Source organism: Pan troglodytes, chromosome 5 (genome assembly GCF_028858775.2).
Source record: "Pan troglodytes isolate AG18354 chromosome 5, NHGRI_mPanTro3-v2.0_pri, whole genome shotgun sequence".
NCBI lineage: Eukaryota > Metazoa > Chordata > Mammalia > Primates > Hominidae > Pan > Pan troglodytes.
The window spans coordinates 163,320,820-163,348,761 of NC_072403.2; the positions used below are offsets into that span (position 1 = coordinate 163,320,820).

Genomic DNA, 27,942 nt, shown 5'->3' on the forward strand with positions numbered 1-27,942 from the left:
AGGCGCGGTGGCTCACGCCTATAATCCCAGCACTTTGGGAGGCTGAGGCAGGTGGATACCTGAGGTCAGAAGTTCGAGACCAGCCTGACCAACATGGTGAAACCCTGTCTCTACTAAAAAATACAAAAATTAGCCGGACATGGTGGCAGGCGCCTGTAATCCCAGCTACTCGGGAGGCTGAGGCAGGAGAATCTCTTGAATACGGGAGGTGGAGGTTGCAGTGAGCCGAGATCACGCCATTGCACTCCAGCCTGGGCAACAGAGCAAGACTCCATCTCAAAAAAAAAAAAAAAAAAAAAAAGAGAAAACGACTCCTCAAGCACTGCTCCACTACACATCCCCTTCCTGTATCTCTTTGGGTAGACAAAGACGCAGAGATGACATGACATCATATACCCATTTAATTAAACGTTTATTCAATGAAAGGATGTATAAAAACTTACAAATTTGAGAACTCAACTATACATGAAATAGGATGATGGGATATTCAGTTTTTAACATATACATATAGTATAGCTATTAGCTATTCTCCCCTTCTCCTTAAGTCCTTACTTCTGGCTCCTGTTTTGTCCTGTGAGGCCCTTCTTTTATTGGCCTAACGGAAGATTAATGAACAATTTTTACTGCTTTCGGGCCAATGGAGAAAATTTCAGGCATTAAAAAAGAAAAAAGAAAAAAAAAAAACCAAAAACCTGGAGAATAAACATCAAAATCAAGTTTTTTCCCAAACAGCAATTAGATTTTTTGTCCTGATTTCTCTTTGCCATTTATTTTTGATGCTTCAATTAATGTTGCCAGTAAACTATCAGCATTGACTTTTTCAGTCATTGAAGTTACTATATCTTCTGGTCACAAATTCCCCTGTAAGATGAGTATTCCTATATCCTTTTCCCTGCAGTACACACACTGATTTAAAAGTTAGTGTAAAACAAATTATCACTGGCAGCTGCTAGAAAATGGCATGTCATGTTCTATTCAGAAAGGCAATTTATAGAATAGTACATTCAAATTTGATTTTTAAAACAAATTTGTCAGAAACTCAAATACAGCATTTTGTTGTTGCTCAACTTGGAAAGAAGCCAGCAATGAGATAAGGATGTGCATTAATTCACCTGTTTATAGCAAGTACCCACACATTTTTCTCTTACAAACACACAAACTCACAGCTTGTCATGTTGTACCCAAAAATTAAGATTGCCATCACATTATTACTTTTTCTCCTTTTTGTTTTGTTAAAGTAGATTTCTTAACTGATGATTTCTCTTAAGTGGACATAATCTCAAAGGATGCATTCTGAAGTAAGACACCTGGAGGATGAATACTAAGAACGTTTTCTTGGGTTTAAAGTTTCCCCACACTTTCTAGATTTTGCATAGTACAGAGCCCAGCCGTATCTCTAAGAAGCACGCTGTATTTTCTGACATTGTTTTTCTGAGAAGACTTTTTACCCAGGGAAAGTCATAATTTTAGCTTACCAAATTGGATTCCAGTTGTTTTATTATATACCCTTCATTAGTTCCAAGTATGCTTTTGAATAATCTAAAACCTCTCAAAATTTGAGTTTATAAGTATAATGACCATTATCTTTCCAATATCCCCTGAAAGAAAGTCGATACATTCCAGGTTTATAATGCACAAAGCCTTCACAGAGGTGGGGCTGGGATGTGGAAAAGGGGAAGAGGAGAAGAGAACAAGGACCTGTTTGTATCATGCCATGGAGAACTACAGTTCTGAATTCAGGGAAGGGAGGGAAGATAGTCTTTGTAAAAATGAGAGTTTTTTAAAAAGATAAGTGACATTCAGTCTAGTAAGACGGTTTCTTGTTCCTTTTTGATGGAAGCTAACACTGGGTGGTCAGGCTCCGTTACTTCTGAGTCCCCACTGCCTAGAAGAATGGCTCGCCCTTCATCTAGGGCAAAAACGTCCGAGTTCTGGTTTTGGCATGAATGTTTAACAACCTCATTGGGAGTGGAGAATGTTTTGTCACACAAGTTGCATTTGTAGGGTTTGTTTGTTTGCACCAGCATGTTGTCCATCTGACTCCCTTCCTCAAATGTGCAGAGTTCCAGAGTCTGTTTGTCCACCATGGTGTAAGTGTCGATGCTCTGGTTGAGGCACACGTGGCGGGCAGCCTGGTTGGCCCTGCAAAAGCTTTTGTCACAAGTGCTGCACTTGAAAGGCTTCCCGGTGTGTATGTACATGTGTTCCCTCCAGTGGCTTTTCTGGATAAATTTGCGTCCACATATTGTGCACTCGTACTTCCGCCTCTTCACCTCCCTCTCCTGGTCGGCCTGCTCCAGGTTGTCAATGTCAGCAATGTCTGAGGGGGGTGGGGTTTCCGACTGCTGCTGCCCATCGATGATGGGAGAATCGGAGATGTGCTGCAGCTCACTGTCACTTATCATCCCGGCTTCAGGCACTTCCATGGCATCTTTCCCGAGGTCAGCTGCATTGCTACAGAGAGTCAGGGGGACGCGACTTTCTCCCTGTTGGCTAGATGTGAAAGGTACTCCTGTGTGGATCTGGAGGTGTTCACGTAAGCTGCTCCGGAGAGTGAAGCGCCGTCCACACAGGTGGCAGGCATAGTACTTTGGAAAGCTCCCATTCCTCTTCATGATGCTCGGCTTGACGTGGGCTATTGTGAGGGACGCAGGCTGCTCATCGGAGGAAGATGCTTCCAGATTGGTCTCCTCCCCGGGAGGAGGGGGAGGAACAGGAGTGGAAACAAGTTCTGGAGACAGCGAGGTCTGCAGGGGGTCTGAGGGAGTCATATTTGTCCGATTCACCTGGGCCAGATTTGAAGTCAGCTGGGAGAGCTGTGAGGCCTCAGGGATCTGCTCCTGGCTTATCCTGGAGGTCTGTGGCCGTGGATCTCGCCCGAGTTTTTCAGGTGCTGAAGCAATCTTGGTGGCTTGTCTCAACTGATGATCTGCAATCTGAATGCCATACAATGAAGAAGCCAGTGGGAAAACTTGGTCAGGGTGAGAAAAGGCTCCCTGGCTGGCGAGGCTGGCTTCCTGGATGAGCGGGTAGGCGTGCAGAAACTTGATGCCCTGTTCTAATCGAACCGGGTCGATGAGCTGAGGCGCCATCTTCCCAGTGTACATCAAGTGTAAGAGATAGCTGAAGATGTCGGGCTGTATGTCAGTTGGTTTCAAGCGGACACACTCACTGAAAGAAACAAGTAAAAAAATACGTGAGTAAATGCCAGTCTAGGTGTTAACATAAAGCCTGAAGAAAAAAATGAACGCTTAAAAACAAAGGAAACAAGAACATTTCCTATCCTTGATTTTTAGTAAGTTTCATGAAAATGGGATGAAATAATCAAGAGACGAAGTTCACGTTAAAGAAATGTGATATCTTAATCCACAGATTCTTAAAGCAGTTTTTCTCCTAGTAAGCTAATTTTTTTTTTTTTTTTTTGAGGCGGAGTCTCACTCTGTCACCCAGGCTGGAATGCAATGGCACAATCTCGGCTCACTGCAAGCTCCGCCTCCCAGGTTCAAGTGATTCTCCTGCCTCAGCCTCCCGAGTAGCTGGGATTACAGGCGCTCACTACCACGCCCAGTTAATTTTTGTATTTTTAATAGAGACGGGGATTCACCATGTTGGCCAGGGTGGTCTCCAATTCCTGACCTCAAGTGATCAGCCCTCCTTGGCCTCCCAAAGTGCTGGGATTACAGGCGTGAGCCACCGCGCCTGGCCAAGTTAAATTAAATATTATGTATTCTATTTTTATACAGAACTCCAGGAGTTCCTTATCAAATGCCACCATCAACATCAGCACTGCTCCTGGGCTTTACAGGGATTCCTTCTCACTTGATTGTCATTCATTCTCATTTTACAGGAAAGGATTGAGGATTAGAGGGTTAATAACCTGCTCAATATCATGTAGTTGGTAAGAGGTGGAGCTGGTATTTGAAACAATGTTTGTCTAAGTCCAAAGCCACCACAGCAAGATCTTTTAGAGAATCAAAACAATCCTGTATGGTAGATAAAGTGGATTTATTTAGTCCCATTTGACAGATATGGAAACTGAGGTCCCAAAAAGTTAAGTGATTTATCTAAGGCACCTAAAGCAGTTGAAGATGCTATTAATTTTATAACTTTAGATTCTACTCCTTTTATCATTTCAGAAACATCATCCCTGATCAAGCAGTAATAATGAAGAAGTTCCCAAGAACTCTTCCCAGACCATCAGTAGTAACAAATTCTAAAGCATCATTAGAAATCAGTGAGATCTATATCCACATATCACAAGGTATATATTATATTCCACTGAGTGGATATTCTATAGACAATGCATTTCAAATTCAAAGACAGCTTCCTTGAATGCTTTTAGAATTTATAATTTTCTTTTATTATACTACTTTTTGTATTGTAACTTTCTTTGGCCCTTTTAGCAATCATGTTCATTTGATTAACAAATATTTTCTTTTCTTTTCTTTTTTTGAGACGGAGTCTTGCTCTGTCACCCAGGCTGGACTGCAGTGCTGCGATCTTGGCTCACTGCAAGCTCCGCCTCCCAGGTTCACACCATTCTCCTGCCTCAGCCTCCAGAGTAGCTGGGACTACAGGTGCCCGCCACCACACCTGGCTAATTTCTTTTTGTATTTTTAGTAGAGACGGGGTTTCACCATGTTAGCCAGGATGGTCTCGATCTGCTGAACTCATGATCTGCCCGCCTCGGCCTCCCAAAGTGCTGGGATTACAGGTGTGAGCCACCGCGCCCGGCAACTTTGGTGTTTTTTATTTTGTTTTGTTTTGAGACAGAGTCTCACTCTGTCGCCAGGCTGGAGTGCAGTGGCACAATCTCAGCTCACTGCACGCTCCATCCCCGGGTCCAAGCGATTCTCCTTCCTCAGCCTCCCGAGTAGCTGGGATTACAGCCGCGTGCCACCAGTTCCGGCTAGTTTTTGTGTATTTAGTAGGGATGGGGTTTTGCCATGTTGGCCAGGCTGGTCTCGAACTCCTGACCTCAGGTGATCCGCCCACCTCAGCCTCCCAAAGTGATGGGATTACAGGCGTGAGCTACTGCGCCTGGTCATTTTTCTTTTTTTCTTTTTAATTTTGAGACGAAATCTTGCTCTGCTGCCCAGGCTGGAGTGCAGTGGCATGATTTTGGCTCACTGCAATCTCCGCCTCCCAGGTTCAAGTGATTCTTCTGCTTAGCCTCCCAAGTAGTTGGGATTACAGGTGCCCGCCACCAGGCCCAGCTAATTTTTGTATTTTTTTAGTAGAGACAGGGTTTCACTGTGTTGGCCAGGCTGGTCTTGAACTCCTGACCTCAAGTGATCTGCCCGTCTCGGCCTCCCAAAGTGCTAGGATTACAGGCATGAACCACCGCGCCTGGCTGACTTTGGTGTAAATTTTGTAATTCTTTTCTCATTCATTGTTGGATAGGCTGTCTTGTCCATCACTTATGAATGGTGACTCAACAGTAAGCCTCTCAAATTTGAAAAAACTGTGTACAGTCTCAGACGGCAAAAAAAGGACACAGCTGGGGACACCTTGGCCCACACTTTAGGCAGGCCTGGAGGGAGGACTCCAAGGGGCCAGGGAAAAGAAAGCGGCGAGTCCCTGGGGTTTACAGCCAGGGATGCAAGGGCCCAAGAAGGTCTCCAAACACCAATTTATTTTGATTAAAAACAATTTTTTTTAAGAGAGGGGGTCTTGCTCTGTAGGCCCAGGTTGGAGTGCAGTGGCATGATCATAGCTGACTGCAGCCTCAGCCTCCTGAGTAGCTCAGACTATAGGCACATGCCACTACACCCAGCTAATTTTTAAACTTTTATAGAGACAAGGCCTCATCATCTTGCCCAGGTTGGTCTTGAACTCCTGGGCTCAAGAAATCCTCCTGCCTCAGCCTTGGGATTACAGCATTGGGATTACAGGCGTGAACCACTGCACGCAGCCTTAAAAAAAAATTTTTTTTTTAAAGCAGAAGCACATGTGCACACATACACTTAAAAACCAGGTGGAGGCCGGGCGCAGTGGCTAATGCCTATAATCCCAGCACTTCGGGAGGCCGAGGTGGGTGGATCACCTGGGGTCAGGTGTTCAAGACCAGCCTGGCCAACATGGCAAAACCCTGTCTCTACTACAAATACAAAAATTAGCCGGGCGTGGTGGCGTGCAGCTGTAACCCCAGCTACTAGGATTGCACTCCAGCCTGGGCGACAAGCGCGAGACTCTGTCTCAAAACAAACAAACAAACAAACAAACAAAAAACAGGTAGAATTTTTCAAAGTTCCTTAATGTACATTTCAGCCATCTCCATCCCTGACTGCTTTTATTTCCAGGCAGCTTGACCTCTGTCAATCACTCAGCTCACTATGCGCCAGACTTTGGTCTTTTCCCAGTCCTTTGGAAAGGACATAGTTCTCTACAATATACTTACATCTAAGTAGTTTCCAGATATGTTTGACATAACATTTTTTTTTGTTTTGAAATGGAGTTTCACTCTTGTTGCCCAGGCTGGAGTGCAGTGACACGATCTCGGCTTACTGCAACCTCCGCCTCCCGGGTTCAAGCAATTCTCCTGCCTCAGTCTCCTGAGTAGCTGGGATTACAGGTGCACGCCACGATGCCCAGCTAATTTTTCTACTTTTAGTAGAGATGGGGTTTCACCATGTTGGCCAGGCTGGTTGACATACTTTTATGTAGGAAAAAGATGAATATAGTTTTACTACAGCTATAAGCCTTTTGGTATAAACTTCCATAGTAATTTCCATTTTCAATTATTCCTTCACTAGAATTTTAAAAGAAATGATAGGCTTAAACAACTTTAAAAGTAAGGATTTTTGAATAACATTAGCATTGTCAGAAGGTTGTACTTAGAAAGGCCTCTCCCTCAGTGGTTTTATTTTTGATAGCTGAAAGTCTGTAGTCGTCTGTGATTTAAACATACCACTCGGAGTAGCAGACATAAGACAGGGACATCTAGTGGTAACTACAGCCAGAAATCTCCCTTGGAGCCAAACTTGAAAAAATTGACGGTATTCTCAGTCTATGTCTGAGTAGACGGGCAGCAGTGTGTCATGCCCCACAGAGGAGGTGCTGGTTGAAAAGTACGCCCCTGGCCTTCACCCTGAGTTTGCCTTGCCTCAAGGAGCTTGAATTCTGCACTAGGAGGGGGCAAAGCTGGCCACTAGGCATGTGTCACCTCTGGTGCAGTAATACACACTGTTGCTTTACACTGTTGTATTACACAAATATCACACCTCCTTGTTAGAAAGGCATTTATTTACTGCCCTATACTTAAAGGTGGGTTTCTTGCATCGAATTAAAACTCATAACGTAGTATTTTTGTACTCCTCAAGATTAAAACTGCCTCCTTTTCAATACCATTGAATTCACTGTGTTGAGACTGCCCAGTACAAAACCCCTACTAGGCCTTAAGTCTCTGACACACTGGAGTTAAAGGGAGCATCCTTAGTATTGCCAGATGAGCCGACCCTCCTGGGTTATTCTGCAGTTGTCCCATCTGCTCCTCCAGACATTGATCAGGTGGCTATTCTATTGTGTGCAAATACTTCAGTCATACTGGGTGGTGTTGGCAAAGATTTGTAAAACCCAGTCCCTGCCCTCAAGAAACTTACAAGTGAAGAAGGGGGTAAGTACACACATAACAACATAGGGGAAAGGTGCACATTTGCACTCTTGTACACATATGCACTCTTATAAAGGAGCACAATTAAAGTGTGATGAGCCATGAGCGAGGACGTGGTCACTGTCGTTTGTTTTGTTTCACTTGACTGGGAGGAGTCCTGCATGAGCTGGGACTCAGGGAGTGGGCAGGATACCAGCAAAATACGGTCCAGGTGAGCCGAAGCCATGAAATTAGATCTGGTTAAGGTGAAGATGAGGGGTGGGGTGTCCCAGAGGGCCCAGTCGCAGATGAGACTAGGAGGTTGGGCTCCAAGCCTGTGGGGCCTTGGATGACAGAATAAGGAGCCTGTGTGTTATTTTAATATGCACTGGGCATCCCCCAGGTTTCTGATCCAACGAATAACCCAGTATAGCAGGTTTCTCATCAAACACTACAGTCAAAGCAGTGTTTGGAAATACGAATCCAATAGTAATGTGGAGAATGGGTGATGAGGTAATGGAAGTGAGAAAGGAAAAGAAGTGACAAATGTGAAAGGTGATTTGAAGAAAACATGATTTGGGGACTGAGTTAAGCTTGGGATACTTGAAGATACGAAAATAGGCAGGAGGAACTTCGGAGAAGGCCTAATTCAGTACATCCTCAAAGACACAAAAGGAGATACTCAACTCTAAATGCCCAGCACACAGCCTGAGGCCTTGGGAATAGAGTTCTGGAGACAGAACAGTCAAGGCCAGAGTTATAAACTGAAGTTTCCAGCAGAGGCGAGATCTAGGAAAAAGACACACACCCATAGGAAGAGTGCGAAAGACAAAATTTGCCAAAGGCCCAGGTTTAGAGGGCAGAAAAACAAGAGATATTCAGCTATAAAAATGCAGATGACAACCACTTAAGAAGGAAGCAAACAACAGCAGATGCTGGAGGACAGGATGCTAGAAGGCTGAGAGAAGGGCAGTGGTTTTGATGAGGGGTGACCTTTGAGAAAAGACTGCAGCAGAGTGAAGGAGGGGAGGAAACCACAGCGCACACTGATAGGAAGAGTGTGGGATGAGGAAAGTGCAGGCGAGGACCTCGATTACCCTTTTAAGGGCTTTCATAGTAAAGTGAAGGAGAAGCAGCACTGTAACTCAGGCAGACAGCAGCGTCCAGGATGTGCTGATCCCACATGGGCTGAGGGCAGGGTGGGGGGTGTATGAAAACAGATAAAAAGAACGGAATAAAAATAGAGGAGTGGGAGCTCACAGCATGAGGGAAGGAGGGAGATCATTTTCCAGACACTGAGACGCCCTTTTCTCAAGACAGGAGAGATGAGAAGAAAGAAACTGAGCAAAGATAGAGCTGTTTTAAGATAGAAAAGAGGGAAACTGGAGAAATTCATGCCCTCGAGCTTCTTGTTAGAGGAGGAGACAAGAATAAATGCTGAAAGTCAGGGGGATACTCAGGGGACTGGGGCTGGAGGAATGAGAGATAGGGCTTAGATAATGAGTCCAGGAAAGATTACTGCTGGAAGGGTTCGCTGAGGTTGGGTGGCTGGCTTTATAATGGACCTGATCTTGCCGGGTGTGGTGTCTCACGCCTGTAATCCCGGCACTTTGGGAGGCCGAGGCGGGCGGATCACAAGGTCAGGAGATCGAGACCGTCCTGGGTAACACAGTGAAACCCCGTCTCTACTAAAAATACAAAAATATTAGCCGGGCGTGGTGGCGGGTGCCTGTAGTCCCAGCTACTCGGGAGGCTGAAGCAGGAGAATGGCGTGAACCCGGGAAGCGGAGCTTACAGTGAGCCGAGATTGCACCACTGCACTCCAGCCTGGGCGACAGAGCGAGATTCCGTCTCAAAAAAAAAAAAAAAAAAAAAAAAAAAAATGGACCTGATCTTGCAGATCCTGACCATGCAGGTGACACCCAGCAAGGGCATCTGGAGGTGGAAGGGCTGCATAGAGCTGGCAGGTCCAGTGATTCTCAAGTGCTACTGAAAGCACCTGTAACAAGAAGGGTAGTCGGGGCGAGTGAGGCCACAAGGGAGCAGGTCACCTAGGAGCTAGGAGAGGTAGAGAGACCCATGGTCTTGATGAGGGCCAGGGACATGGAGGTTATGAAGTCTACAGTCATTAGGTTATTAGCAACCACTTTAGTTACCTGGTCTGATGGACAAACAACATCTTAAAGTAATTGGAGAATGAAGCAAGAACTGATTTGTGTGCCTTGAAGTATACATCGCCGATTGCAACCGTGCAGTCACACAGGAAACCAAACTCTCGCTGAGCGTTTAACTGTTGCAGTAGAATAAGTCCATGGTTGGCCAAATCCATTTTTTAAAAAATCTGCAAAGCAAACAATTTTATTTTTAAGAATGTGATTCACAAATAAGAATGTGTCCTTTATAGTCACCAACAGTCATGATCATAGCTAACATGTCATCATAGCTAACGTGTCAGGCACTGCTAAAAACGTTACACAGATTAACTCATTTAGTCTTCCTAACAGTCCTCTGAAGTAGTTATGTCATTATGCCTTTAAAAAAAAAAAAAACAACAAAAAAAAAACCAAATGATGCCATTTAAAGTAAATTAGGGAGTTACGTGATTTGCCCAAGCTCACACAGATGGTAATGGAGAAGCCAGGAAATGAACTCAGGTGGTCTGCCTTTAAGCATCAAGTCCTGGAGACAGACAGCAAATATCTTGGACCATCGAGTCTTTTAGTTTAAAATTCCAAATGCAAATGGAGTCTTTTAGTTTAAGATTCCAAATGGAAATTCTAATGATGCATCAGAGTTTGTCAATTCTTCCACAGAGATAGATAAATTAAGGTGTTGGGGCGGGGTCCCAGCAGGGCAGGGTGAGAATCAATAAGTCTGAGGGCCAATAGTCCAGCTCCTGCTGTGTGCTCCTGCTGGTGATGTAACAGCCCCATCACCCCTGACCCTTAACACTTACGGAGGAAGTGGGGTTGGAGCTCTGCTTTCTTCCTTGTGGAGGGAGGAAACGGGTCTTGAGAAGTATAAGTAATTTGCCCCAGGCCTTCTAGCCAAAAGGTGGGAGGATCAAAATTTAAATGTGAATGTACTGATTCCAAATTCTATGATTTTCATTATTCACACTTGACCCTGGCAAACGCCGCTGGCCTGAGTCTATTTATAATAGAGAGGCTGCCTGACATTGCCTGGTTCATCAAATCACTAGTCTGCTCCTTTTCCACAAAGAGCATTTATAAAAGCCCATTACACACAGACCAACATTATATTTAACATTATACTTAATGGTAAGAAAGGGTGAATGCCTTCTCCATAAGATTGGGAACAAGGCAAAGATGTCCCCTCTTGATATTCAACATAGCCCTGGAAGTTCTAGCTCACGCAACAAAGCAAGACAGGAAATAAAAAACATATAGAAGAAAAAGAAAAAAATAAAATTGTCACTATTTGCAGATGACACGATTGTAACACAGAAAGTCCCAAGGCATGTATTAAAAAAAAAAAAAAAAAAGGCCAGACATGGTGGCTCACACCTGTAATCCCAGCACTTTGGGAGGCGGGCGGATCACGAGGTCAGGAGATCGAGACCATCCTGGCCAACATGGTGAAAAACCCCGTCTCTACTTAAAAAAAAAAAAAAAAAAAAAAAAAAAAATTAGCTGGGCATGGTGGCAGGCGCCTGTAGTCCCAGCTACTCCGGAGGCTGAGGCAGGAGAATGGCATGAACCCAGGAGGCGGAGCTTGTGGTGAGCCGAGCTCACACCACTGCACTCCAGCCTGGGTGACAGAGCGAGACTCCATCTCAAAAAAACAAAACAAAACAAAACAAAAAAGACCTTGTAGAACTAATAAATGAGTTTGGCAAGTCATAAACATACAAAAAAAATCAGCTGTAATTCTATATGCTAGCAATGAACATGTGGACTGAATTAAAAAGATAATACCATTTAAAATCACTCAAAAAATGAAATACATGGGTGTAAATCTAACAAAACGTGCAGGACTTGCATGTTGAAAACTATAAAACACTGGTGAAAGAAATAAAGGATCTAAATAAACAAACAGATATACTGTGATTATGGTCAGGAAGACTCAACATGGTAAAGATACCAATTTTCCCAAACTGACATATAGGTTTGATGCAATTCCTATAAAAATCCCAGCAACATTTTTTTGTAGATATAGACAAAATTATTCTAAAATGTACATGTAAAGGCAAAGGAACTAGAATAGCTAAAATTATATATGCATATATTTTGACAAAGTTCTCGCTCTTGTTGCAGGCAGCAGTGCAGTGGCACAATCTCAGCTCACTGCAACCTCCACCTCCTGGGTTCAAGCAATTCTCCTGCCTCAGCCTCCCTGGGGTAGCTGAGATTACAGGCACAGGCACGCACCACCAAACCTGGCTAAGTTTTTTTGTATTTTTAGTAGAGATGGGGTTTCACCATTTGGCTAGGCTGGCCTCGAACTCCTGACCTCAGGTGATCCACCTGCCTCGGCCTCCCAAAGTGCTGGGATTACAGGTGTGAGCCAACACGCCTGGCCTAAAATAATTTTTAAAAAAGAACCATAAAGTGAGAGAAACCAGTCTACCCAATTTCAAGATGTAGTATATTGCTATAGTATTCAAGACTGTGTGGTATTGGCAGAGGGACAGACAAGTGAATCAATAGAACAAAACTGTGAACCCAGAAGTAGACACACATAAATATGCACAACTGATTACTGACAAAGGCACAAAAGCAATTCAGTGGAGGAAGAATAAGCTTTTCAACAAATGGTGCACGATCTACTGGACTTCCACAGGCAAAAAAGAAAAAAGACAAAGAACTTTGACACTTAAGTCTCATACTTTATATAAAAATAAACTCAAAATGGATAACAAACTTAAATGTAAAACACAAAACTATAAAACTTTTGAAAAAAAAGTAAGAAAATCTAAAATCTAGGGCTAGTCAAAGAGTTTTTACACTTGACATCAAAAGCAGAATCCATAATGAGAACTTGATAAACTGGACTTCATCAAAATTAAAAACTTTTGCTCTCCGAAAGACCTTATTGAGAGGATGAAAACACAAGCTCAAAGACTAGGAGTCAATATTTGAACACTTTTGCAAACTAGTCCTTTGACAAAGGATTAGTAACTGGAATATATAAAGAACTTTCAAAACTCAACAGTAAAAAAAAAATCAAATCAGAAAATATGTAATAGACTTGAAGAGACATTTCACCAAAGAGGATATACAGATGGCAAGGCAAATAAAACACATGAAAAGATGTTCGAAACCACTAGCCACTAGGGAAAAGCAAATTAAAACCACAGTATCACTGTGCACCTATTAGAATGGCTAAAATAAGAAACAGTCACAACACATGGTGGCAAGAGTGTGGAGAAGCTGGATCATTCATATACTGCTGGTAGGAATGTAAAATGGTACAGCCACTCTGGAAACGAGTTAGCAGTTTCTTAAAAAACTAAAAATGCAACTACCACATGACCCAGCAACTGCACTCCTGGACGTTTATCCCAGACGAATGAAAACTTATGTTCACACAAAAACCTGTACAGGAATGTCCATAGCAGCTTAATTCCTAATAATCAAAAACTAGAAACAACTCAGATGTCCTTCAATGACTAAATAAACACACTATGGTATGCCCACACAGAGGAAAACTACTCAGCCATAAGAAGAAACGACCTACTGATAACGTACAACAATTTGGGTGAATTACACTCAGTGAAAAAAGCCAATCCCCAAATATTATATACTGTATGATTACACTGATATAATATGTGTGAAAATTATGGAAAGGCAGAACAGATTAGTGGTGGGGGGGTGTGGGGTAGTGGGTGGGCATGGCTATGGAAGGGCAACATGAGGGATCCTTGTGGTGATGGGAATGTTCTGCATGTCAAAATCCCAGCTGTGATACTATACTATAGTTTGCAAGATGTTTCCATTAGGGGAAACTGGGTAAAGGGTATATGGGATCTCTATTATTTCTTGCAGCCGCATGACTCTGTAATGCTCTCAAAATAAAGTTCAATTTTTTTTTTTTTTGAGACAGAGTTTCGCTCTTGTTGCCCAGGCTGGAGTGCAATGGCACCATCTTAACTCACTGCAACCTCTGCCTCCCGGGTTCAAGCTATTCTCCTGCCTCAGCCTCCTGAGTAGCTGGGATTACAGCTGCCCGCGACCATGTCTGGCTAATATTTTTTGAGATCGAGTCTCGCTCTGTTGCCCAGGCTGGAGTGCAGTGGCGTGATCTCGGCACACTGACACCTCCGCTTGCTGGGTTCAAGCGATTCTCCTGCCTCAGCCTCCCGAGTAGTTGGGACTACAAGCGCCCACCACCATGCCCAGCTTATTTTTTAGTAGAGATGGGGTTTCACCATGTTGTTAGCCAGGACAGTCTTGATCTCCTGACCTTGTGATCCACCCACCTTGGCCTCCCAAAGTGCTGGGATTACAGACGTGAGCCACCGTGCCCGGGCAAGTTAAATTTTTAAAAGCCTACTACACATTAATTGACTAAATTTTTAAAAAGTGAGTATGCTTAACTTCAGAGTTAAGAATGCACTGTAGATAATGCACTATCAATAAGCTTTAAAAAAAATCAAAGTAGACTCAGCAATTTTTAAAATTATTTATTTCTTTATTTTTAGACTAGTCAAGTGCAGTAGTGAGAAGGGGAAATAAAGTAGAACAAGGCATTTGATCTGTAACCAAACAATCGCGATAACTCACTATCTTCGCACCAGCCATCCACAGCAATTCTTAATCAGCAGGTGCTGGATTCCCTACTCTCCCTTCCTGCTCTAGGGATGTTCAGGCAGATTCAGAAATTAACAAATATACCCTAAAATAGACAAATGTAATGGAATAATACTTTAAGAGACTGATGAGGTCACAAATCAAGAATCCAGAATGTCAAATTTCATATTTTCTGCCACGAGTCATATCTAAGCATGAGACAGGAGAGTCATCCAATTTTGCACATCATTTGGGTATAAAGACCTAGACTGTTGTCTTATGCAACAGATGGTATGGATCAGTTTCCCCACTACTTTCTGTGTATGCCAGAGAAGGTGAAAGCACTCAGGTTAGGAAGGAGAGGCACAGAAAAGGCATGGGGTTCATGATGAAAGCCAGAGAACTGCTGGGTTGCAAAAGTAACCTGGATTACAGAGAAACATCACTCTAACCTGACCTCCACCAAGGCATAACTTAGAAGCTTGTCTTCAAGGTTATTCTCCGTAAAGTGCCAGAATACTTTCTTTTCCATCTTACTAACCTGCTTTTCTCATTAAAAAAGTATCCTCTGAGACCCAACTGTGATATGCTCCCTGCCATGTCCTCTGACTCTGATCATGCTGATCATATTTAGGCAGCTTGAGGTCCCACAGCTTCAGGTGTCACGCTCATCAACAGTAGCTTCAAGTACAGGAAAACATTACTATTTATCCCTTGATGATAATGATAAGAATTGTTTCCTATGGAGTGCTACTATTGGCCATCATTTACATATGCTATTAATTTAATTTCACATCAACTTGAGATATTTGAAGTATTGCTGCCCACATTTATAAACGAGGAAATAGGGTTAGAGAGGGTAGGTGGCTTGCCCAAGCTTATAGAACCAGTACATTCAATAAGTAGGCTTTAAACTGGGATTCACTTGGTTAGTTGGAATGTGCTACATGAAAGTGTGTTTGTTTTAAATTAATATTATTATTTGCTGCTGCTTTTAAGTACATATACTTATTATAAAAGATTCAAATATTATGGACACACAAAATGTGAGATTTTTCTATCCACCTCTACCATAACTCTTTTCTCCGTACTCTAGTTAATACTTGGTATTCTTTGCCAATATGGCTTTTTTACTTTGTATGCCTTTAATGATGAAGTAAAGCTTATTTTTACATTTATTGACCATTTGTATTTCCTTTAGTATCTTTTCATGAGCTCTGCCCATTTTCCTATTTGATTGTCTTTTTCTTACCAATTTAATAAAACCAGGCCAGGTGTGGTGGCTTATGCCTCTAATCCTAGCACTTGGGGAGGCCAAGGTGGGAGAATTGCTTAAGCTCAGGAGTTCAAGACCAGCCTGGGCAACATGGAGAGACCCCTCATCTCTATAAAAAATTTAAAAAATAGCCAGGGATGGTGGCACACACCTGTGGTCCCAGCTACTCTGGAAGCTGAAGTGGGAGGATCACTTGAGCCCAGAGGGTTGAGGCTGCAGTGAGCTGTGTTAGCGTGCACTCTAGCCTGGGAAACAGAGTGAGACCCTGTCTGAAAAAAAAAAAAAAAAAAAGAAATCTATAAAACTCTTTGTATATAAGGAAAATAGGCCCTGTGACACATATGTTCTAATAATTTTCTCACTTTCTTTGCATTTGTTTATAGAGATTTTGACAAACACAATTTTATGTTTTAATGCCATCAAATTTGTCAATATTTTATAGGAGGATTTTGAGGTTTTGGTTTTTACATGAATGGGTGTATATTATTTCCTTCAATATAGCAAACTATTGGCTCCCTCTCTTTCCATAAACAGACTAACATAAGCATTCTATTCAGACCATAAGAATGAAGTCATGATAGAAACGCTCAATATTTTTTAAGGCAGTCTACCAGTTATTTTAGAATCTCAATTTAGGAATTTAAGAGAGTCTACTAGTTATTTCAGAATGTCAATTTAGGAACATCCCCTAGATCAGGAAACACACTGAACATAAGCATTCAAATACAGAGGAAAGAATACATGCGCATGACCAGAGAAATGAAAAAAAAAATGAAAAAGCAGAAAAACAGAACAAGTCGCCTGTTCAAAATTCACGAGGGGGAAAATTCACACAGATCAACTTGAAAAAAATCTTTTGGAGACCAAAAAACCTTTCTCAAAAAGAAAACCAAAACCAAAACCCCTAGACTGTTCCATATGTGAACTGCCTGAGGAAATGGGGCAAAAGGGTGGAGAAGGTACTATGGGCTCCACCCTGCCCAGTGACAGTACTGACTTCTCTTCAATCTTTCTTTCCTCTTTTCTCATCACGGCTTCCCTTCATACTCATTTCCATGAGGCTTAACTGGCCCAAAATACGCCAGCTAGGGCCCTGGCATCCTCGTGGATGGCTTGGCTGAGGCCGCCCCTCTTTTGTGGGAATGGCTGTCTGCTCTTCCCACCTCCAGGCCAGCTCCCGCCCGGCTCTGCTCACCAAGGTCACCAAGGACCTTGTTCCCCAGCCTCAGGGACTCAGTGGCTTACTCAGCCTCTTGGCGGCATTTTGTACTCTTCCTCCCGCTCTGATACATCTTTGGTCTCTGGTTTTCAGGCTGCTGCTCTCTGGTTTTCGACTCACCACAGGCTGTTCTATTTTAATCCCCATCCAGGGGTTCCACTTGCTGGTCTCCTCTGCGCCTGGTCCCCAGCCTACTCCTCATTCTGTAGCCTCTTTGGTGATCTCTTTCACTTCTCCTTGGCTGTCCCCCAGGAACCTTAAACTTGATTTAGGTAAAACTCAACTCAATACCTCCCTGTCCTCTCACTGCCATTTACCCCAAAGGACAATAAAAACCAGGTACACAAATCTGCTCCCTCTTTATTTCCTGGCTCAGTGCAGGGCCCTGCTTCCACCCTCTGGCCAAACCAGAAATCTCAATTCATCCTCAGGCCTCCATTCTCTTACTCCTCACATCAGCCCCCAATTGCCATTAATTGAAACTTTACCCTCCTGCCACACCTTTAGCCTCACCTCCCAACTCATCTCTCCATCTCCAGTTTTGGCCTCTTTCATGCATCCACCACACAACAGCCAGAATGACCCTGCGAAAGGGCAAACCTGATGTCACCTGCTTAAAATCCTCCTGTGGGCCGGGCACAGTCGCTCACGCCTGTAATCCCAGCACTTTGGGAGGCTGAGGCGGGCAGATCACCTGAGGTCAGGAGTTTGAGGCCAGCCTGGCCAACATGGTGAAACCCCGTCTCTACTAAAAATACAAAAATTAGCCTGGCATGGTGGCCAGTGCCTGTAATCCCAGCTGCTCAAGAGGCTGAGGCAGAAGAATCACTTAAACTTGGGAAGTGGAGGTTGCAGTGAGCCGAGATCATGCCACTGCACTCTAGCCTGGGTGACACAGAGAGACTCCATCTAAAAAAAATAAAAAATAAAAATAAAAATAAAAATAAAATAAATAAATAAAATCCTTCTGTGGTTCCTTACTGCCACTAGGATAAAATCCCAATGCCGCTGCACCTCTTCCAGGGTCCTGCACCATCTAATAGTTGCTTACTCTGCATCCCATACTCTGGTGCTAACCTAAACTAATGCTTTCCAGGCTTTCTGATTTCACAGACGTACTAAAAACAACAAACCTCTAAACTAGGGTCCAACAGAGTGTTGCTCCCTCTTTATTTTGCCAGCAAAGACACAAAACATTCACAAACCTGGTAGGCTCTTACACATAAATACACAGAAATGACACAGTATCAGTATTATCCTCCCAGAGGAAGGGCAGGTGGCACTATATTCAATGCAGTCATACCTTGCTTAACAACAGAGATACGTTCTGAGAAATGCATCGTCAGGCAATTTTGTCATTGTGCGAACATCCTAAAGGTACTTCCACAAATCTAGTTGGTATAGCCTACTACACAGGCCTAGGCTATATGGTAATCTACTGCTCCTAGGCTACAAACCTGGACAGCATGTTACTGTACTGTAGGCAATTATAACCCAATGGTAAGTATTTGTGTATCTAAACAGCTAAACACAAAAAACTTACGTAAAAATATGGTATTATAATCTTATGGGACCATTGTTGTACATGTGGTCTTTCATTCACTGAAATCTTATTATGGGTACATGACTATGTATGAAAAAATACTTTTCTTTTTCCTTTTTTTTTTTTTAGATGGAGTTTCGCTCTTGTTGCCCAGGCTGGAATGCAATGGTGCAATCTCAGCTCACCACAACCTCCGCCTCCCGGGTTCAAGCAATTCTCCTGCCTCAGCCTCTAGAGTAGCTGGGATTACAGGAATGTGCCACCACCCCTGGCTAATTTTGTATTTTTAGTAGAGAGGGGGTTTCTCCATGTTGGTCAGGCTGGTTTCGAACTCCCAACCTCAGATGATCCACCCGCCTCGGCCTCCCAAAGTGCTGGGATTACAGGCGTGAGCCACTGCGCCTGGTCTTTTTTTTTTTTTTTTGAGACAGAGTTTCGCTCTTGTTGCCCAGGCTGGAGTGAAATGGCGCGCAATCTTGGCTCACTGCAACCTCCACCTACCCACTTCCCCCAGCGGTTCTCCTGCCTCAGCTTTCCGGGTAGCTGGGATTACAGGCGCCTGCCACCATGCCCAGCTAATTTTTGTACTTTTAGTAGAGACGGGATTTTACCATGTTGGCCAGGTTGGTCTCGAATTCCTGACCTCAGGTGATCCACCCGCTCGGCCTCCCAAAGTGCTGGGACTATGGGCGTGAGCCACTGGACCTTGCCCTGAAAAAATATTTTTCTAATGCAAACAAATTGCAACATAAAATGTTACTTTAATACATTAAGTTGTATCTAATTTTTTTTTTTTTTAGATTGAGTCTCACTCTGTTGCCCAGGCTGGAGTGCAGTGGTGTGATCTCAGCTCACTTCAACCTCTGCCTCCTGGGTTCAAGCAATTCTCTGCCTCAGTCTCTCAAGTAGTTGGGATTATAGGCACCCACCACACCTGGCTAATTTTTGTATTTTTAGTAGAGACGGGGTTTCGCCATGTTGGCCAGGCTGGTCTTGAACTCCTGACTTCGTGATCCACCTGCCTCGGCCTCCCAAAGTGCTGGGATTACATGCGTGAGCCACCGCACCAGGCCTGTATCTAATTTTTTATATGGGGTCTTGCTATGTTGCCCAGGCTGGTCTTGAACTCCTGGGTTCAAGTGATCCTCCTGCCTCAGCCTCCTGAGTAGCTGGGACTAGAAGTGCATGCCACCTTGCCCAGCTAATTATATGCAATTGTCAGTTTGGTGAGCTCTACGAATGGATCATCAAGGGTCCAGCTTGTTTTGAAATACAAGGATTATTAAAAATTCAGTTTTATTTGAATATATTGATAATGGAGACAAAATGATGTTATTTCACTCACTTTGGGACTTCTGGATAAGCTAAGATAAGCTAAGGAATGGCAGTTCCGTCTCCCAGAAGGTCCTGAACACCCTGGTGATGATTTGGCTCCTGACAGCGTACAATACTTACTGCTCAAAGGCTTCACTCTCGAGGCTGGGCAGCTTGGCAGCCTGAACTCTAAAGGGTTAGGGGAGAGGGGTCCCATCTGCACACAGGCTTAGAACCTCTGCTCCAGGATTTTGAATATGCTGCTTTCAGAGGAACTGACCATGAGACAGACAGACAGACAGGCAGACACACACACACACATACCCCTGCCCCTGCCCCTGCCCCTCATGCTCTCCTTGCCCTGGTGCATCTGTGAACGAGCCAGTTTATACACCTTGCCTGATGCTTCTGGAAAGCTGGCAACAAATCTTCCTCATCATTTACTATTTTATCCCAGTGCCTTGCATATGGCCTAGGGTTTAGTATTTGTTAAGTAAATTAATAAGCAGATGCTCCGGGAGGAGAAGAGTGCTGAGTTCCAGTCAAGGCTCAGCCTCTTACCAGCTGGGTGACTGAGGGTAGAAGTTGAGTTTCTAGTTATCCTAGATTGACCTAAAAAATTCTCATCAATTTAACACCTGCTGTTTTGGAATAATTTTTCCATTTAAAAATACTACCTTGTGTTTCTTCATGCTAATAATTAATTTCTGAATAGTGCTTTATAATTCACAATAACGAGCCAGAGAATAACGAGGATGGAGACAGACGTCATGTTAAGGATTTTGGTCCATATCTTAAAAGCAATGGGAAGCCACCCAAGGGGATTTTAAGCAGGATGACTTGATAAGATTTCTACAATGTAGAGATTGGGGAACTAATCAAGCTGGGGAGGAGGGGGTAACAAGCGGGCAAGTGAAGACCTGCTGGAAAGTGGTCTAGAGGAGACAACTGCTAGTGGTCTACAAAAGAGATGATGGACCCAGGTGGTACTGAGAAAGATGGAGGAAATTGACAGGATTCAAAAGATATTTAGAAGGTAAAAAATCAACAGACCTGGTTGAGTCAGATGAAGGAGAAGCAGATCAAAGTGTCCAAGATGACTTCCTAGACTTCTTATTTGTATAACTGCATAGATCTTGGTGCCCTCCAACAGGAGGGAACACAGGGCAAATAATAATTTGGCGGGAAGAGCAAGAGGTTAGGTTCACACATGTTGGGTTTGAGATACTTTTGAGATAACCAAGTGGAGATGCAGAGTATATGTTGGTTACACTGGTCTGGAGCTTGGAAGTCCTGACTGTGATTTGTCTGCGTCTTCAGAAAAACCATGTCCTTAAATCACTACACTGTAGTTGAGAGAGGTTAAAATTATCAACAAATAAGAGTCAGGATTGAACTCTGGTCTTCTGGGCATACAGTTCATGTTGTCTCCACTCTACTACCTTGCTCTACAGAGCATTCCTAAAAGTTCTTACTGATCGCAGTCACAAAGGGCCGACAATCAAGACATGAAACTGAAGACCTATGTAAAATCCCTAACCATTTAGCACTGTAAATGAACTTAAAAAAAAACCCAACTAAATAAAAAACAAGTCATTTGTCTTTTCTAAATTAGAATAGTGAGCTGAGAGGAACTGAAGAAAAGTAGCACAGGAGAGAGGAGGCAGTGCCTATAAATGGGTTTTCATGGAATGCCTTCTTTCTGTATATGTATGTGTACAAAGCTTTTACTTTTCTTAAGTAAATTCAGAGACTATAAGACATACTCATGTTGAAAAAATAAAAAACACTTCCTAGAGCCAAATACAAATGACCTTTCAGATTATTTAATGCTTTGGTTTTCATTGCCACCGTTTCCTACTTGATAACAGGACATTGCCCACCTAGCTGTCACTTGCTTTCAGTTTCCATCACAGAGCACATGTGGGCTGATCCGTAAGCAACTCACTCATCCTTTTGGAAGTGCAGAAGAATGGGGCACATACAATTATGTTGTATTTTGACAACCTAAGTTCCTCCTTCATTTTCAGTGTAAGAATAGGAGATCAAAACAGCTTGTGGAAATTGTTGATTCAGTTTTTAAAGATAATAGCTGTTCTAAGACACTAAACACCACTTACATTTCAAGGGCACTAAAAGGGTCCTCTGAAGTCCTTGATTTTATTTAAGTGAAGCATAAATGAATACTGTAATTCAAAGGACAATCAGTAACAGCAGAGGCATTACCCACAAGTAAGATTGATTCTTTCAAGTAGTTTAGACCACTTACCAGGATGAAAAGCTGATTTTTCAATTACTATTATTAATAATTAATATTGGAGGGCCCATGAAGTAAACCTGAAGGCTGGTCATTTGAATTTTAATACATTTTAAAACTGTATTTTGAAGGTAGAAAATGCATCTTATTTAGTTGTGATAATGGAGTGGCATTTTTTTCTTAACATTTCCTTAGTCAACCTTCTTCCATAGTAATTAGAAAAGAGAGAGGCATAAACTAACAGCACTTATTTTCATATTAAAAAGCACTGCATTTGTAAAATACTCCTGTTTTCAATTATATTTTCCCTATGTTTACACTTAAATTAGTTTTTAGTTTCCAAATGTAAGTTGGGGTCATAAGGAGGCAATTCAGGGACATCTTAGGTGTCAAACAGAAGTAGATCAGAGATTTATGGCTAATAACGAGTTCATATTAAAGTAATAATTCTAAAGGCATTATGCTACAATCAACCTGAAGGAAACTTACAGATGATTACACACGGCAAAATTAAAAAATTAATCTGGGCTTGGGACAGTGGCTCACCCCTGTAATCTCAGCACTTTGGGAGGCCAAGGCGGGCAGATCACTTCAGCCCCGGAGACCAGCCTGCGCAACATGACGAGACCCTGTCTCTATAAAAAGAAAATTAGCTGAATGTGGTGGCATGTGCCCATGGTCCCAGCTACCAGAAGGCTGAGGTGGGAGGATTGCTTGAGCCAGGGAGGTTGAGGCTGCTGTGAGCCATGGTCATGCCACTGCACTCTAGCCTGCATGAAAGAGTGAGACCCTGTTTCAAAACAACAACAACAAAAAACTGATCTGCTTCTAATAATCCACCAGAGTGGAGATTGCCTTTGTTTTTTATATACCATAAAATGATTAGTAAAATTAATCTGAAGAAAATATAATCACCTAAATGTGTAGTTCAGGGTATATAACACAGGTGAGTTTCAAATGTGTTTAACTCAAAGTCTTAATAATATATTTCAATATTTTAGAGCAGAGCTTCTCAAACTTTTTGGTGTTGGGATCCCTTAATGGTCTTAAAAATTATTAAGAACATCAATTATATGTTTATATGGATTTTAACTACTGATAATTACCATATTAGAAATTAAAATGGAGAAATTTTAGAAATATTTAATTCAATTAAAAACAACAATAAGGCCATTACATGTTAAAGTACAGAACATTTTTATGAAAAAATAATTGTATTTTCTAAAATAACAAAGTGGTGTCTTTTTATATTTTTGCAATTCTCTTTAACAGAAGACAACTGGATTTTGCATTTACTCCTCAATTAACTCTGTTTTGGTTGAGTAGTGAAGAAAATCCAGCCTCACCCACCTATGTAGTTGGAAAAAGGAGATATATTTGAATAGCCTTTTCAGGTAATTGTGGACAGTCCTCTTTTATATTATACCAACACTTGACAAGTCTACTTTCTTAAAAGTTGGTTGTGTAATATAAAACTACATAACTGAATTAACTTTTCCTACTCTATTATAGTAATATTCATTGGTCTATCCACTTTCAACGGATCATTTACCCACTCATGATTTTTAACATCATCTGTTGGTCATTTGGAAAATATCGGCTCACTGAATTAAGCAGATCTTCTCAGTGTCAACACTGAGAAGACATTTTGTCAACACAGCGGAAAAGGCCATAACAACTTAGTATTACTGTGACAACAGTTTTGACTTCATTGAATCCTGAAAGGATCCTGGGGCTTCAAAAGGATCTGCAGACCACACTTAGACAAGCGCCGTTCAGAATCACTTTGGGGACTCAGAGAACCTAAATGACTCTCCCGGTGCAGGAGAACATGCACACTTCATTCCAGAGGATTCTGACGCTTACCCTGCTTGGTGCAGAACTTAGCGAGTGCCCCCTGTTTAAGAGAACAGTACACTAAAATCTCTAACAAAAGTAAAAAAGTAGTTTCCCTAAGTACTTAGCCAGATACATAAAAGTATTTTTCAAATTCCTATCTTTGAATACTGAACTTTCTTAAAGTGACACTCAAAGGCATGTGATGCATACCTCAAGCATGTGAACTGGGGGTTATGAGTTTGAGCATAAATATGAGCCTCCAAGTTGGCTTCTAAAATGGATCTACATATGTTGAGCTGCCAACTCCTTGTAAGGGTTCTGTGGCTACTGATTCCATATCTTAATGGCTCTATCGGCATTGTAAAAATACTGAATCTTATTTACTATCAATTCGAAGTAATATTTTAATTATTTAATAGTTTAATTTGCTAGCACAAATTATAATCTACTTGAGCATAAAGAACGTTTTAGAAATATTCTTAGTCTAATGCTTAGAATGTTTACATTTTTTTTTTTTCTTCAGGGAAATAAAAATGTTCAGTTCCCTTTTAGATTTTCAGAGTCATGTTTGGAGAGCCAAAGAGCATAAGAAAATAGGAAAAGTGATGATAAATGACCTTTCCCAGGTGCATTTGGTATTTTATGGTAAAAAAATTACCAGCAAACCAGTTCTTTCAATCTTCCTCTCCTGTGCAGGCTGGTGCCACGGGACTTGCCCAGCTTTTCCAAGTTCCTACAGGGAAAGGTGAGTGGGGCTAGGAATGAAGCACCAAGAAACAGTAAGAGCTGGAAGGGCAGTTCCCACCTCTAAAGCTGCTGATCCCAGGCCGATGCTACAGATGAGCTTTAGATATTTCCTTCTCTATTTTGTAAGTCTCAAATTGGGGAAAGCACATCCACTTACTCATGGGCATGCTGTGGGTACTTGAAATCACAGGATTGCAAAGTATATCTATGGGGTTGGGGTGAATACATTTTCTTTTCTTTTTTAATAGAGATGTGGGATCTATGTTACCCAGGTTGGTTTTGAACTCTTGGCTTCAAGCAATCCTCCAGCCTTGGCCTCCCAAAGTGCTGGGATTATAGGCGTGAGCCACTTTCCCTGGCCATGAACACATTTTTCTATTATTTTATATTATCTTATAAAAGTGCAGATTTTGGAGGTTACTGAAAAGTTGATATTAAAGTTTAAGATATAAAAGCAGATGTCACCGTGGCAGCTTTTATTCTATAACTTAAAACATGATTAGTGTTTATTCTCTGCTGCTAGTGGTAGAGATTGCTCAGCATCAACGTATTTACATCCCCTTTGAAGAGAAGCTTTAAAACTGGCAAGTATGCACTGGGACTGTAGGACAAAGTTTTAGGGGCGTAGACTACACTCCACTGTAGTGTAGACTGCTCCTCCACTGTTGACCATCAGTGGCACCGGCATATCACTTCTTGTACTTACGATGGCTTCAATAACTGGACAATTCTTTGTCTAGCAAACAAACCACAAGTTTATTAAATGAGAAATGCCCAGTTTAAAAGGATGTCCTATTAGTGGTAAATTACTATGCCTTTAAAAACTGCCTTCTTGTCCAGGAGCGGTGGCTCACCCCTGTAATCCCAGCACTTTGGGAGGCCAAGGCGGGAGGATCACTTGAGCCCAGAAGTTCAAGACCGTCTTGGGCAACATAGCGAGATCCCTGTCTCTTACTAAAAGGAAAAAAGAAAAAAGAAAAAAATGACCTTTTAACAGTTTGAAAACATCCTGGATACACAACAAGATCATTCAAAATGCAGTGGAATTTACCTTACCAATTTATAATTTTGGTTTGTGATAAATCAGTCAAATGAGAATTAAAACGGCACAGTCCCAATTCTCTATTAAACGTTCAGGGTACTCCCACACTAAAACGTTAGTGGTGTGTACAACTCGCCCTGGCGCTCCAACGGGGTTGGCATAGATGGATGATTTACATTAGCAAGGACAGGGCAGCGCGTTTAAGCAAACCCAGAGACCCCCTGGAGTTGTGATAATTCTGACCTTCTTTATGCTTTATTTTACTAAAACAATACCCTGATAAAATGAATAGAATCAAGGCTCACAAACTCAGTGGACCCATTGTATGATGAAAGAGCTAATGAACAATGCAGCTGGGGGAGGCGGGGAGCGAGAGCCGGGTTATATCCCCAAGGCATAATTAGGAGTTCACGTATTCGGGTGGAAGTTCCTGCAGTAAAAGGCGTAGCTGCAGCTTCTCCCGGCCCAGGCACTCGCCTGCTCTGCTACCCTCGCTTCTTTATTGCCTCTTTTACTACCAGCTAAAAGCGGCAAAACCCAGCTTCCTTTGCAGCTTCTGGCTAAAGAGTTCTCTCTTGCGGCTTTGTTTAAACAAGAAGGGTTTAGAGGTTTCGCTACACCGAGAAAACGACGCCGGCCCCGGGAAGCAACCTCCCCGCCTTGGAGTCCGGTTGGGGAGTGAGGGCCGCGCGGGTCCCACGCCCCAAGGCTAAGCAGCCGAAACCACAGCGCCCTCGGGGCCAAACCGGGCTGTATCGCAGGCGCAGATGGCGCGTCGGGCGGAAGCTGGAGGCCGCCGGCTCAACACGCTCCGCACCCGGGACTGGGGCCCGGCCTGCAGCCTCAGCGAGCAGGCGACAAGGGCGGCGCCACAGAGGCCGACGCATCCCCCGCCCGCCTGAGCGCGCCGCAACAGCCACCTCGTCCCACCCGTCCCGGGGCGGGGCCGGGGGCGCGGCGCCGGGGCCCTCTGGCCCCCTCCGGTCTCGCCGGCCCCGCCCCCGTCCCTGTCCCCGTCCCCGAGGGGCTGAGGGGGAGGGAGGGGCGACGCACTCCGGCCGCGTTGCACGCTCGCCGCTTCCCTCAGTCCCGCGTGCGCGCGCGCGCTCGCCCCAAGTCCCGCGGAGTTTAACACAATGCCGACGCCTACGCCGTGCGCAACGCCCCGGCCGGCGCAACAGCCCCGGCGCCGGGGGCGGGGGTGGCCCAGACAGGGAGAGAGGGAGAGGGATGAGCGCGCGCGAGAGCCGGAGACAGCGCGAGACCCGAGGAGGCCGGAAGCGCGCGTGCGCGCCCCCGCCCGCGAGCGGGAGGCGGAGCCGCAGCAGTAGCGGCAGCAGCTGTAGGAGCCGCTGCAGCTGGGAGAAGCGCCAGAGAGGCCGGGCCTGCTCCGGTCGGACCGGATCCCTCCCCTCCCCCTCCCTCCTCCCTCCCCTCCCCCAAACCCACTTCCGCAGCTCGCGGCCTTGCCGCCGAAGCAGCAGCGGCGGCAGCAGCAGGAGGCGGCGGCGAGGCGTCGGAAGGATTACGCACCTGACGGGCCCGCCTCTGAGGGCTCCAGCGCGGGACGCTCACCGGCCGCCGCCGCCCAGGGCGCACTTCGCGGTGGCGGCGGGAAGGGAGGGATCGGCCACGGGGAACCGAACGCGAATCGCCCCCCTCCCCTTCCTCCCTCCCACTCTCCCTCCGATCCGCCGCCCGCCCTCTCGGCTTCCGTCCCCTCCCCCTCCCGCAAAACCCCGGATGGAGGCGCCGCCGACTCGCCGCCGCCTGGCTCCGGGGGATGGTTTTGTCAAGCGGCCAGAGCCCCGGCGCCAGGCGCAGCCGCCGCCGCCCCCGCGAGGCGCCCCTGCCCTCGCTTCCCAGAACCGGGTCCCCGAGTGGCCCGGGTCTTCCGCCTGCCTGCACCCGGAGCCCTGGGACGAGGGTCATTCGTCGTCTTTGTTGCCACCGTCTCTGCTGGAACCGTTTGCGAGCTCCGGTGGCCCCCGCCCCCCCACCGCCTTCCCGGACCCTGGGCTGGGGGTGGCACGTGGGCACCGGCCCCGGGAGGCGGAGGCGGTGCGCGCTTACCTGTCGCCGGTGCTGCTGCGGCGGGGGGTGTGGAGGAGGCGCCGCTGGGCAGCCTCGGCCGTGCTGTCCTCCCCGCCGCCGCCGCCTCTGCCTCTCGCTGCTGCTGCTGCTGCTGCCGCCGCGGTCGGTGTCTCCGGCGCGGCGGCGGCGGCGGCGGCGGGGCTTTTCCTGTCCGGTTACGTTAAGGTCACATGACCGAGAGAGCGGAGAGACTAGTGCAAAGAGGCTGCGAGCGGCTCCCGCCGGGGGGGAGAGGCGGCGAGAGAGCAGTGGCGGCAAGAGCCCCCTC

The 27,942-nt window shown here is 44.5% G+C and overlaps 1 protein-coding gene across 3 annotated transcripts; it reads right to left on the bottom strand.

Annotated features, from left to right (window-relative positions):
* Positions 1-395: 395 nt before the first annotated feature.
* Positions 396-27,907, bottom strand: ZBTB2 (zinc finger and BTB domain containing 2). Of its 3 annotated transcripts, none has more exons than XM_527539.8 (3): positions 27,654-27,827; positions 9,748-9,932; positions 396-3,171 (listed from the first exon to the last, which is right to left on the bottom strand). In XM_527539.8, the coding sequence occupies exons 2-3, from the start codon at positions 9,918-9,920 to the stop codon at positions 1,800-1,802; spliced, it is 1,545 nt and encodes a 514-aa protein (XP_527539.3). In that variant the 5' UTR covers positions 9,921-9,932; positions 27,654-27,827; the 3' UTR covers positions 396-1,799. The 3 variants fall into 3 exon arrangements, with proteins under 3 accessions (XP_527539.3, XP_016811987.3, XP_009450514.3); XM_016956498.4 differs by lacking the exon at positions 27,654-27,827 and adding an exon at positions 27,114-27,280; XM_009452239.5 differs by lacking the exon at positions 9,748-9,932 and having other exon boundaries at positions 27,654-27,907.
* Positions 27,908-27,942: the final 35 nt, after the last annotated feature.

Excerpts from the sequence above, each read along its gene's own strand:
- ZBTB2 (XM_527539.8), bottom strand. The coding sequence starts at position 9,920 with ATGGATTTGGCCAACCATGGACTTATTCTACTGCAACAGTTAAACGCT. Across the intron at positions 3,172-9,747 it reads TTGTTTGTCCATCAGACCAG|TGAGTGTGTCCGCTTGAAAC; the intron begins GTAACTAAAGTG and ends TGTTTCTTTCAG.